This window comes from Triticum urartu, chromosome 7A, assembly GCF_056163025.1.
Source record: "Triticum urartu cultivar PI428250 chromosome 7A, HENAU_Tu73, whole genome shotgun sequence".
NCBI classification, from domain to species: Eukaryota; Viridiplantae; Streptophyta; class Magnoliopsida; order Poales; family Poaceae; genus Triticum; species Triticum urartu.
In genome coordinates this window covers 556,756,707-556,768,650 of record NC_141879.1, presented here as the reverse complement: position 1 = coordinate 556,768,650, position 11,944 = coordinate 556,756,707, and the positions used below count along the sequence as shown (strand labels likewise).

General features: G+C 54.5%; 1 protein-coding gene and 1 pseudogene across 1 annotated transcript; both read left to right on the top strand.

Moving 5' to 3' along the window:
* The first annotated feature begins 2,582 nt into the window (after positions 1 to 2,582).
* LOC125520600 (uncharacterized) lies at positions 2,583 to 4,501 on the top strand. Its single transcript, XM_048685555.2, has 2 exons — positions 2,583 to 3,040; positions 4,195 to 4,501. Exons 1-2 carry the CDS (start codon positions 2,806 to 2,808, stop codon positions 4,197 to 4,199), a joined length of 240 nt encoding a protein of 79 aa, XP_048541512.1. The 5' UTR covers positions 2,583 to 2,805; the 3' UTR covers positions 4,200 to 4,501.
* A 375-nt stretch (positions 4,502 to 4,876) lies between these two features.
* LOC147960431 (uncharacterized) lies at positions 4,877 to 8,855 on the top strand (annotated as a pseudogene).
* Positions 8,856 to 11,944: the final 3,089 nt, after the last annotated feature.

The following is an 11,944-nucleotide window of genomic DNA, read 5'->3' as shown; positions in this document are numbered from 1 at the left end:
TTACGTTGGAAATAAGACAAAACTTACGGAACGTAAAATTACGGTGCATTCATGGTAAAATAGAGGAGGTGAAGAATAACTATTCCTCACTCAGGGTGACGAATAGCGCGACCCTATATATATATATATATATATATATATATATATATATTATATATATATACATATATATATATAGACACGTTTAATGTGTTTATTCACTCATTTTCAGTCCATATGTAGTATATATTGAAATATTCAAAACATTTTATATTTGTGAATGAAGAGAGTAGGATATAACCCTAACCCTAGTAACATTGTAATACGACTGAACGACTACAATCACAATAGTGACCATCGTCTTTTCTTTCTGTGAACTTGGGGAGGTTTATTGATTCAGAGAATCCCGCTACAATCTCCTTTGAGGCTACTTACAAGAAAAGAAAGGCACTCCTAGAGCCAACACTCTGAAACCGAGAGGTTACAAGCATCCTTGGCACAGAGGACCACTGAAATATTAGCATCCCTTGGGACATGCCTAACCGAGAACGAAACAAAACTTGACGGCTTTTCCCCTGTTTCATCTAAGATGTGCGCCATAATCTGTCTCGAATTATGATGTGAAGACCAGAGGTTTGCAACCAACCTATAAACAATCCACTTCCATCACCACATGTGCGAAGCCCTAGAGCTGTGCAAAGATGGTACCTTCTCGCATAGCCATTGCTCCAACAATGAATTGGTCAATCACCCCAGTGAAGGGCTTACTCCCTGTCCCAAAGAAGGACATGTGGGATCTGGTGACACCACCTCCTCCTCCAAGCTGGGCATCAATGCTGATGGCACCGTTAGTATTAATCTTTACCAAGTCCACGTCCAGTGGTCTACAACAATGACCATCTGGAATGTTGCGGTTGGATCAAGGCATATTACAAGAAAATCACCCCAGACGACCTTCACCGCTTGGGCAGGGTCATATGAATCTTGATCATGAGTCCAACGGTTACGCGTTGACCATGTAGCATGCATGACTGTAACCAGCTTGCATCTGTCCTGAACAGAGATGTGTTTATCCAGCACTATGTCCTTAACCCATGTATTCGGCGTAGACGAGGGTGCTTCAGGTTTAGAATGTCCCAAGCAGCCGCCCAATATTGCTTGGCGTGAGAGCTGAACATAAGTGCATGCTGTAGATTTTCATTTGTAGCCTTGCAGAGATCCTGATCAGCAATACTTCTCATATGGCGATGTTGCAGCGTGGCATAGTCTGGAAGTATACCTCAGAGAGTCCGCCACCAAAAGACCCGAACTCTCGGGACAACTTTGAGCTTCCATAAAGCGGTCCATAAGTGCCTATCATTGAAGGTTCCGCTATTGTCCCTTCCCCTAGAGTTGATCACTTGTTATGGGTCACGAGAGCACGGCATGTCGTTTCCACAGTATAAACACTTGACCTTTCTAGAGATCCCAAGCAAAGAAATCTTTACCGCCTGATGACCTTAACGGTATGTACAGAATTGCTTCGAGATCCAGGGCAAGAAAGTTGCGACAAATCACCTCCACATCCCAAGAACCTAAGTGAGAATGGATCAGATGTGAGACTTTTTCCAGCGGATCAATCCCTAACGCCCCATAGGTTTGAGGGTGGATGTGATAGGAATCCAGTAGTCCTGCCAAATCAAGATTGAATCTCCACTACCGACCAACTTGACCAGGTCTTTCTCCAAAGCAGCAAGTCCGAATATGATAGCTTTCCAAGTTGCGAACTACAACTGTGGAGCCTGGGCTTGGAAAAAAATCACAAGAAGGGAAATATTTCCCTTTGAAAACTGCGAAACATGGTTGAGTCCGAATGTGTCATCAGCCGCCAAACGTGCTTGGAGAGCAGCACCAAATTAAATTGTTCAAAATCCTGGAACCCCATCCTGCCCTTCACCTTGGGTGCAGCTAGCTTATCCCATGACAACCAATGGAGAGGCCGATTGTCAATGGAGGTGCTCCATGAAAATTTCCCCATGCACGATGTTAATTGCCTGCAAACTTTCTTTGTCAATTGGAAACAACTCATAATGGAAGTGGGGATGGCCCGAATAACCGATTTCAACAAGATCCACCGCCCTACACAAGCTAAAGTCCTCTCTGACCAACACTACATTTTACCTTAAGTCCTTTCTACTATATGATCAAATTTCTGCTCATATCTTGCCAACCGCAATTGGCAGACCAAGATATCTCTCGATAAAAGCTTGCCAACCACAAGATATTTATCCCCCCCCCCCCCCCCCCCCCCCGGCCGGCTGGAGGGCGATAAAGGTTATCCGTGTATTTTTAAAGGTCATTTTATGTTAGTTGATTTTCTTTATACTTGTTGCTCTTTTCTTTAATGAATATCAGTCATAGGTGTTTTTTAGGGTTAGCTATTTTTTAATACTACCCCGTCCCAAACTAAATGTTTCAATTTTGTAATGTCGTACCAAATTTGAGACACTCATTTTAGAATGAAGGGAGTAGAAAAATTGCTTTTAGTTGTCGCTTCTTCTAAAATAAAGTCGACGAGGTCGTAGAAAAATGCTGACAGTCTGGGAGGAGCGGTGGAGCGTCACGCTCGTGGAGGGAGTCGTAGTGGAGGGAAGCGTACCAACCTGGTCAAAATCCGATTCCAACCACCACCAACCACACCGCAGAAGTGCGAATCCGCCCGCCCAACGCCGACACGGCACCACAACACCCCGTCACAGCGGCGCGCCTCCGCCTCCGAGCCACCCCCCGCGCGGCGGCCACCCGCAGCCACCCCGTCCTCATCCTCGTTGCGCGGCCGAGGGAGAGATGCGGCGGTCGTCGAGCGGGGCGCGCGTGTCGGAGGGCGGCGACGCGTCCTCGTCGGGCCACCGCGGCGACGGCACGGCGCTCCCGACGTTCGACCCGCAGTCGGCGGCGGGCCGGCGGGAGGCGGCGCGGACCCGGGCGCTGGGGCGCGCCGTGCACTGCATCCCGCTGTTGCTGCTGCTCTGCGCCCTCGTGCTCTGGCTCTCCGCCGCCTCCACCTCCCCGGCTCACCTCGGTAAGGTTCCTGCCGAGTGCCAGCCCTTCCCCTCTCCTCGATCCCGATCCTGTCGCCAACTTCGTCACGCGTCCCTGGAGAAATCGTCGATAAGACCATACGGTTCCGATGCAGAATATTAGTACCTGCGCCTTTCTGAATCCGATCACAATGCTTTTGGCCTATCTGTTGGACGAATGCATTCATAAATGAGTCAAATGTCTATGCCCCCATTTGCTTGTACGTGAGGCCTTTGTTAGGACCTGATGAATTTCGTGTTTAGCATAATGCTGCAAAGCTATTTTGCGAATAAAGAAAATGTCCCAAGTAGTTGGCAGCACATTAGGGTGGGGGGATTGAGCCACGGTCACCCCCATCGCATGAATTAGCATAAATACTACTCCCTCTGTTCGGAATTACTTGTCGCAGAAATGGATGTATCTATACGTATTTTAATTCTAGATACATCCATATCCGAAACAAGTAATTCCGAACGGAGGGAGTAGTTAGCACATGCTGCCCTAATATCCTCAGGCCAGTGCCAATCCTCCTTGCAGCAGGCAAGTTATTGCCCTGTTTCCGGCATCCAGGCGCCAATCTTGGTTCCTATGCCTTATGGCCACTGAAACTGTTTGATACTCTCAATCAGGATATGTGAGATAGCACCTGTGTGCATCTTGCTTTATAGCTGCAGAATAAGTACCTACCTCTCTGGTAGTTAACTACATCAGCCTATCAGGGGATGGAATGCACTTGCTCTTAGAGCAATCTTGTTTCGCTGCACAACTGAAATGCAGTATCGCATTTTTGCTATTCGCCCTCTCAGGACTCATGAGCCAATTATCAGAAAAACCTTCGGTTGTTTTCAGTTGCTTTGGGATCTGTCTCCAGCTTAAAGTGTACTTTTCAATGAGCCGAATCATCATATGGTTTAGCTGGCAATGTGCAAGTGAGTAGGATAAAAAGGTGTCCATGTGCTCACCCTCTCTGCAATTTTCCTGTGTCCCAAGTTCTGTTATGCATTTTATTGCCCCGGATAGATGCTACACTTTGTTGATCATTCGCTTCCTGTGTAATTTTGAATTTGCTAGTGCATTGTATCTATGTATTATATTAATTTTTTGTTTTGTCCCTAAAATGCTTTCTGATGATCATAATTTTGCTGCTCTATGCAGACTGATAATACAAGGGTCTGGCAAAAGGATATAAAATCAGGTTTCCACAGAGTTCCCCCAAATGGTCAAAAGGGTACAGTGAAGTAGATCAGGAATGATCAGGTAGTACAGGAGGCCTTAAGTTGGTGGTTCGAAGGTTTAGTACAGCAACAAGCTCACCTACTAGGTGACTATTTTGGAGTATTCTTTTCACTCCAGATTGGAGTTCGGTGTGATTTGGCCCACCATTACAATTTGTATACAAAAAATTGAGTATGTATTCTTTTCAAACACTAACACATGTATACATATTATGAGATTGTTTTTATACTACTGTTATCACCGGTTTAGCTTATAACCGGAGGAGGCCCACCGGGCATTAGTTAGGGGCTTGGCCCACAAGTTATCTTAGGATTAATTCTTATGCAAGTTATTTAGGTTATAAATATAGGTTGTAAGACTCTTTGAGAATTAAGCAATAAAGATATTATCATCTTCTGTTGCCCGGCTCCCTGAGGAGTCGGAACCCTAGCCGCCACCAGCCAACCGCCGCCGCACCTAAACCCTAGCCGCGACGGCGCCCACTCGCCGGCGCGCCCACTCCAGCCCTCGTCCTCCTCCACCTTGTCCCTATAACCTGCGTAGTCGCACCGGTAGGAACCCTAGTCCTATCAATTTGGTAATCAGAGACCACGTTGCGATCATGTCGCTGCCGCCACCAGAGCCGCCGCTGCCCGTTGGTACCACCGCGCCCATGACGACGGCGCCGATCATCACCGTGCCGACCACATCCGCCGGGACCTCGCTGGCGAGTCCCGTCTCCACCTCGGCGCCGCCTGCACCGCCGTCCCCGGGCGCATCTGCACCACCGCCGGTGGCCACCTTGTCTCCGGAGCAACTCGCCGCCACGCTGCATCACCTCGTCACCGCCGTCCACGGTCTTCAGCTCCAACAGCAATATGGGGCCGGGGCCTACACTCACCTGCCGTCGGCCCCGATCGCTGCCCCTGGCCTTCTCCTACAGCAGCAGCCGCAGTACGGGGGCGGGGCGGGCCCCTTTGCGCCACCACCAGGGTCGTACCAGGGCGCGCCCGCGTACAGCGGGTCCCCGTTCTGGCCGATCCAGGCGGGATTGGCGCCCGTGCTAGCGCCCTCCGCGGCGCCCCTCTGGCCCTTGCCGCCGGCAGCCTCGGTCGCATCCTGGTTGCAGCAGCCGCCGTCCACCGCATGGCCGGTGCAGCAGTCGCCATCCACTGCAGGGCCGGTCCAGTAGCCGCCGCAGACGACGTCCCAGGGCCTGCTTCCATCGCCGTTCTCCGCACCCTCATCATCCGGGAACAGCTCGGGCGCGGCCTTGACTACCGGGTTACCGATCCATCAGGTCTGGTTTCCCCCGTCCCCGTCCCCACTGCCAGTGTGGGCGGCGGGGTCTTCGCCTTCACCGGTCTACACCACGACTCCGGTCGAGCCGGCTCCGTTCCCGCAGTTCGGCGGGCCATCCGGCCCCGCCAGCTAGTACCCGGACTACTCCGATCAGGCACCCCCCGCTTCACTGTTTCGAGCCTCTGAGCCTGCTCGGCACGGCGGGCCGCAGCAGACACCGCCGCGGTTCGCCAAACTCGACTTCGCCACCTATGACGGCACAAAGAATCCCCTTAACTGGCTCAACCAGTATGACCAGTTCTTTCGCGGGCAGCGCACCCTCGCGTCGGAGCGGACGTGGCTCGCGTCTTACCACCTCCGTGGCACGGCCCAGACCTGGTATTACACCCTCGAGCAGGACGAGGGTGCCATGCCTGCTTGGGAGCGTTTCCGCGAGCTCTGCCTCCTTCGCTTCGGGCCTCCGGTTCACGGGAGCCGCCTGGCGGAGCTCGGTCGCCTTCCCTTCACCTCCATGGTGCAGGACTTCGCCGACCGTTTTCAGGCCCTAGCCTGCCACGTGACGGGCGTTACGGCCTAGCAGCGGCCGACCTCTTCGTCGGTAGCCTTTCGGACCACATCCGCGTGGACGTGGAGCTCCGCGGACCTCAGGATCTCCAGCAGGCCATGTACTATGCCCGCGCCTTCGAGAGTCGGGCCCAGGCCATGCAGCCTGCCGCGCCACCGTGGGGAGGCCGCCCGACCACACATCCAGGCCCGGCGCCCGGCCGCCCACCTCAGGCCGCGCCTGCACCCCCAGCGACGACGCGGCCCTTCCGTCGCCTTTCTCCGGCGGAGCAGATGGAGCGGCGGCGCCAAGGCCTCTGCTTTAACTGCGATAAGCCCTATACGCCGACCCATGTCTATCCGCGACTCTTCTACTTGGAGACGGTCGACTACACCGAGGAGGACGCCTCGATCGACGAAACCCCGCCACCTGCGGCGGCTGCGGACACCCCCGCGGACCCCACAGTGACGGCCTTCGTCGTCTCCCTCCACGCCCTCGCCGGCATCCGTAACGAGCGGACCATGCTGTTGCCGGTGATCATCCAGGGCGAGCGGCTCGTGGCTTTGGTGGATACCGGCTCCACCCATAACTTCCTGCCCACGGCGTCCATGCGTCGTCTCGCACTTCCGTCGACGGGCGGGGAGCGCCTTCGGGTCACCGTGGCGAACAACGATCGCCTCAGTGTCATGGGCTAGCACGCGACGTACCCATCTCCATCGACGGCAAACACTTCTCCATTACCTGTGTCGGGATCGACCTGGGCTGCTTCGACTTCATCATTGGCGTGGATTTTCTATGGACCCTCGGTCCCATCCTTTGGGACTTCGACGCGCTGACGATGACGTTCTGGCGGATGGACCGCCGTATCCGGTGGGACGACCTTGGGGGCGCCGCGGCCGCCGCGCCACAGCTCCAGCTGGCCACCGCGTCCGCGGAGGCCGCCCACCCCCTCCTGGATTCCCTTCTGCAGCAACACCACGTCATCTTTGATGAGCCGCGGGGCCTTCCTCCCGCCCGGGTGTACGACCATCGGATCCACCTCTTGCCGGGCTCCACCCCGGTGGCGGTTCGGCTCTACCGCTACCCTCAGCTGCAGAAGGATGAGTTGGAGCACCAGTGTGCACTTATGTTGGCCGCCGGCATTATCCGGATATCCACGTCACCCTTCACCGCGCCGGTGCTTCTCGTCCGCAAGGCGGACGTCACGTGGCGCTTCTGTATCGACTACCGCGCCCTGAACGCGCTTACACTCAAGGACAAGTTCCCTATACCGGTGGCCGACGAGCTCCTGGATGAGCTCCATGGGGCGCGCTTCTTCACCAAACTCGATCTCCGGCCAGGCTACCATCAGGTGCGCATGCATCCGGACGACATCGCCAAGACGGCATTTCGCACTCATCATGGCCACTTCGAGTTCTTGGTGATGCCCTTCGGCCTCGCCAACGCCCCGGCAACCTTTCAGGCCCTAATGAACGACGTCCTCCGACCCTACTTACGGCAGTTTGTGCTTGTTTTCTTTGATGACATTCTTATCTACAGTGCCACATGGGCCGAGCACCTCCAGCACGTCGCCATCGTCTTCAACGAGCTTCAGGCGCACCAACTCCATCTTCAGCGCTCGAAATGCTCGTTCGGGACGCCTTCCGTCGCCTACCTCGGCTACGTCATCTCGGCCGATGGGGTGGCTATGGACGCCGACAAGGCGGCAGCCGTCGCCGCATGGCCGACGCCTCACTCACCGCGGGCTCTTCGCGGGTTCCTCAGCCTCGCGGGCTACTATCGGAAGTTTATCCGGGAGTTCGGGCTCATCGCGACGCCCCTCACGCGGTTACTACGCCGCGACGCCTTCGCCTGGGACGACGAGGCGACGACGACCTTCGAGGCCCTCAAGGGGGCCCTCACGACAGGCCCTGTTCTCCAGATGCCCGACTTTGACCGCCCATTTGTGGTGGACTGTGACGCCTCGGGTGCGGGCTTCGGCGCAGTGTTGCATCAGGGCGATGGGGCCCTCGCCTTCTTCAGCCGGCCTTTCGCCCCGCGCCATCTTAAGCTGGCGACATACGAGCGGGAGCTCATTGGCTTGGTGCAGGACGTTCGCCATTGGCGGCCTTACTTGTGGGGGCGGTCGTTCCACATTCGCACGGACCATTACAACCTCAAGTTCTTGCTGGACCAATGGTTGTCGACCGTGCCTCAGCACCAGTGGATCAGCAAGCTCTTCGGCTTCGACTTCTCCATTGAGTATCGGTCGGGTCGCCTTAACACCGTGGCCGATGCGCTGTCCCATCGCAACTCCGACCTCGTGCCCTCCGCCGGCGATTCCGAGGGGGCGACCCTGTGCATCCGCTCCGGGCCGACTTTCGGCCTCTGCACCGACATTCGCCAGGCGACCGTGACCGCCGCCGACGTCGTCCTTCTTCAACAGCAGCTGGCGGCCGGTGACCTAGAGGAGCCGTGGCGCTTCTCCAACGGACTGCTCCTCCATGGGCGCCGGATCTTTGTTCCGGCGCATGATGATCTCCGTCACCAGGTGTTGCTGCTCGCCCACTCAGCTGGTCATGAGGGTGTGCAGAAAACCCTCCATCGTCTCCGCGCCGACTTCTACATCCCTGGCGATCGAGCCCTGGTCCGCGATTGGTTTCGGTCTTGTCAGATATGCCAGCGCAACAAGACGGAGACCCTGCGGCCGGCCGGCTTGCTTCAGCCCTTGTCTGGCGCGACCTCTTCAGGATGGCGGGCGTCAAGCTCCGCTTGAGCACGGCATTCCACCCTCAGATGGACGGCCAGTCTGAGGTGGTTAACAAGGTCATTGCCATGTACTTACGTTGTGTTACAGGTGATCGACCTCGAGCTTGGGTGGATTGGTTCTCTTGGGCGGAGTACTGCTACAACACCTCATTCCACTCCACCCTGCGTGCTACGCCGTTTGAGGTGGTCTATGGCCGGCCACCCCCGCCTATCGTGTCGGTGGACCCGGCGACGGCTCGGACGGAGGTTGTGGCCGATCTTATCCGCACCCGTGACGAGATGCTTGCTGAGGTTCGTCAGCGTCTCCTTCAGGCCCAGCAGCTGGCCAAGCACTACGACGACGACCACCATCGCGAGGCGGAGTACGCGGTGGGAGATTGGGTGTGGCTGCGTCTTCTTCATCGCTCCACGCAATCACTAGACCCGCGCGCGAAGCGCAAGCTCGACCCTCACTACGCCGGGCCCTTCGTCATCCTGGAGCGCATCGGGCAGGTGGCCTATCGTCTTCAGCTTCCAGCCGGCGCTCGCATCCACGACGTCTTCCATGTGGGGCTGCTTAAGCCTTTCCGCGGCGAGCCACCGGCCGGCCCTCCGGCGCTTCCTCCGACCGCCGATGGCCGTCTTCTTCCGGAGCCAGAGAAGGTGTTGCAGGCGCAGCTTCGTCGCGGGGTGTGGTTCGTCTTGGTCCAGTGGGCGGGTCTTCCGAAGGAGGAGGCTACTTGGGAGCAGCGTGATGACTTCCGCCAACACTATCCAGACTTTCAGCTCGAGGATGAGTTGTTTGCGCAGGCGGGGAGAGATGTTATGACAGGTTTAGCTTATAACCGGAGGAGGCCCACCGGCATTAGTTAGGGGCTTGGCCCACAAGTTATCTTAGGATTAATTCTTATGCAAGTTATTTAGGTTATAAATATAGGTTGTAAGACTCTTTGAGAATTAAGCAATAAAGATATTATCATCTTCTGTTGCCCGGCTCCCTGAGAAGCCGGAACCCTAGCCGGCACCAGCCAACTGACGTCGCACCTAAACCCTAGCCGCGACGGCGCCCACTCGCCGGCGCGCCCACTCCAGCCCTCGTCCTCCTCCACCTTGTCCCTATAACCTGCGTAGCCGCACCGGTAGGAACCCTAGTCCTACCAACTACATTTTCGGATGTTTTCACAAAAACACAATCAATACTAGTGAATATGTGATAGCCAACACAATCAAATTACCATCTGGTTGTTTTCAGCGAGAAAATCAGGTGTCCTTCCCCTGTTCTATTTCAGCAGAAACAGAACCCAATCCTTAAATCATTTTAGGCCCTTGGACCAGAAACTTGTTGTCATCAACAGTGTATGTCTTCTGGGTTGATATGTGCTTTGCTATATGCCCCAAGGCTCCCCTGGAATCTGGACAGATAAAATTGCATCCAGAAAGTGGTAGGGAAACTTCCATAGTTTTTTCTTCGAGAAATCGGCATGGACACTGCCTTTCATATAGAAGAATAGAAGGTGTTACAAATGTTTACACGAGGCTTTTTTGAGATGAGGTAAGCAGTAGAAAACCCCTCAATACGACATGCGGACTAGTCGACCTATGAGCCACCTCGCGGTACGCCATCCTCCTTCCAGTGAAGACCCTAAAGTTTCACTCCTTCCAAATGTTCCAAAGCGAGTAAATCAAATTGCCGTTGCGCTCCAATGCCTTGTGTCTGAGTTGGTTGCGAGAAAGTCATCCCACCACCGGTTGATAGAGTTACCAAGGTCAGGGGGTCTCCAAGTGGGCATCCTTTCGACAACATTAACCACGTTTCAGGCTTGAGAAAGGATAGTCCCGACAAAGATGCGAAATTGTCTCAAGAGCCTCCAAACATAGGTGGCAGATGGGGTCGTGCAGCCAACCTTTGGTCACCAAGTTTTCCGACGTGAGGATCCTACCATGGACACTGCCTTTCATATAGAAGAATAGAAGGTGTTACAAATGTTTACACGAGGCTTTTTTGAGATGAGGTAAGCAGTAGAAAACCCCTCAATACGACATGCGGACTAGTCGACCTATGAGCCACCTCGCGGTACGCCATCCTCCTTCCAGTGAAGACCCTAAAGTTTCACTCCTTCCAAATGTTCCAAAGCGAGTAAATCAAATTGCCGTTGCGCTCCAATGCCTTGTGTCTGAGTTGGTTGCGAGAAAGTCATCCCACCACCGGTTGATAGAGTTACCAAGGTCAGGGGGTCTCCAAGTGGGCATCCTTTCGACAACATTAACCACGTTTCAGGCTTGAGAAAGGATAGTCCCGACAAAGATGCGAAATTGTCTCAAGAGCCTCCAAACATAGGTGGCAGATGGGGTCGTGCAGCCAACCTTTGGTCACCAAGTTTTCCGACGTGAGGATCCTACCATGCATGACTAGCCAAGCGAAGAACTTGCACTTGGGGGTGCCCCTGGCTTTCCAAACCTTGGCAGGGTAGAAAGGCTGCAGGCGGCCATTGAATTGCATTAGGTAGGCCAACTTGGTGAAGAATTCATTAGAGTTGGTCCAGTTCGAGCGAATGGTGTCGAGGTGGTTCGGATCGATGCCGGGCTCTCAGAGAAGCTGCCGAATATTAGTGAATTAGCAAAGCTAGGCAGCGGTGTCGAGACGGACGACTGCAGTTATCCACCTATCCGCTTCAAGGTCATCGTGCATGGTCATGTTCTTACTAGTTGCAATCTTGACGAGCTCTAGGGCACGATAACAAAGGGTGGAGTCCCCAAACCACCAGTCCTTATAAAAACTTGTACATCTTCCATCGCCGATAGTGATCATGGTGGAGGCTCGGAAAGGAGCCATATCAGACTCACTGCAAGAGAGCTCAGTACCACCCAAGGCCGGTCAGGGTCGGTCCATATAGGAACCAAGGCCACCTAAGCCGAAGAGCCCGGCCAAAGGATTCCAAGTTAGCGACGACCCTAGACAACCTAGATTTTTCGAAGAGCGAACACAACCTTCCAGTTGACAAGGGAGTGGCCTTCGTTGACGTTCTCACCGTCAACAACGTTCCAGATGACACCCCTTGCCATCTTGTCCATCTTCTTGAGGGCCTACTTGGGGAGCGGAATGACTGCCGAATGGTA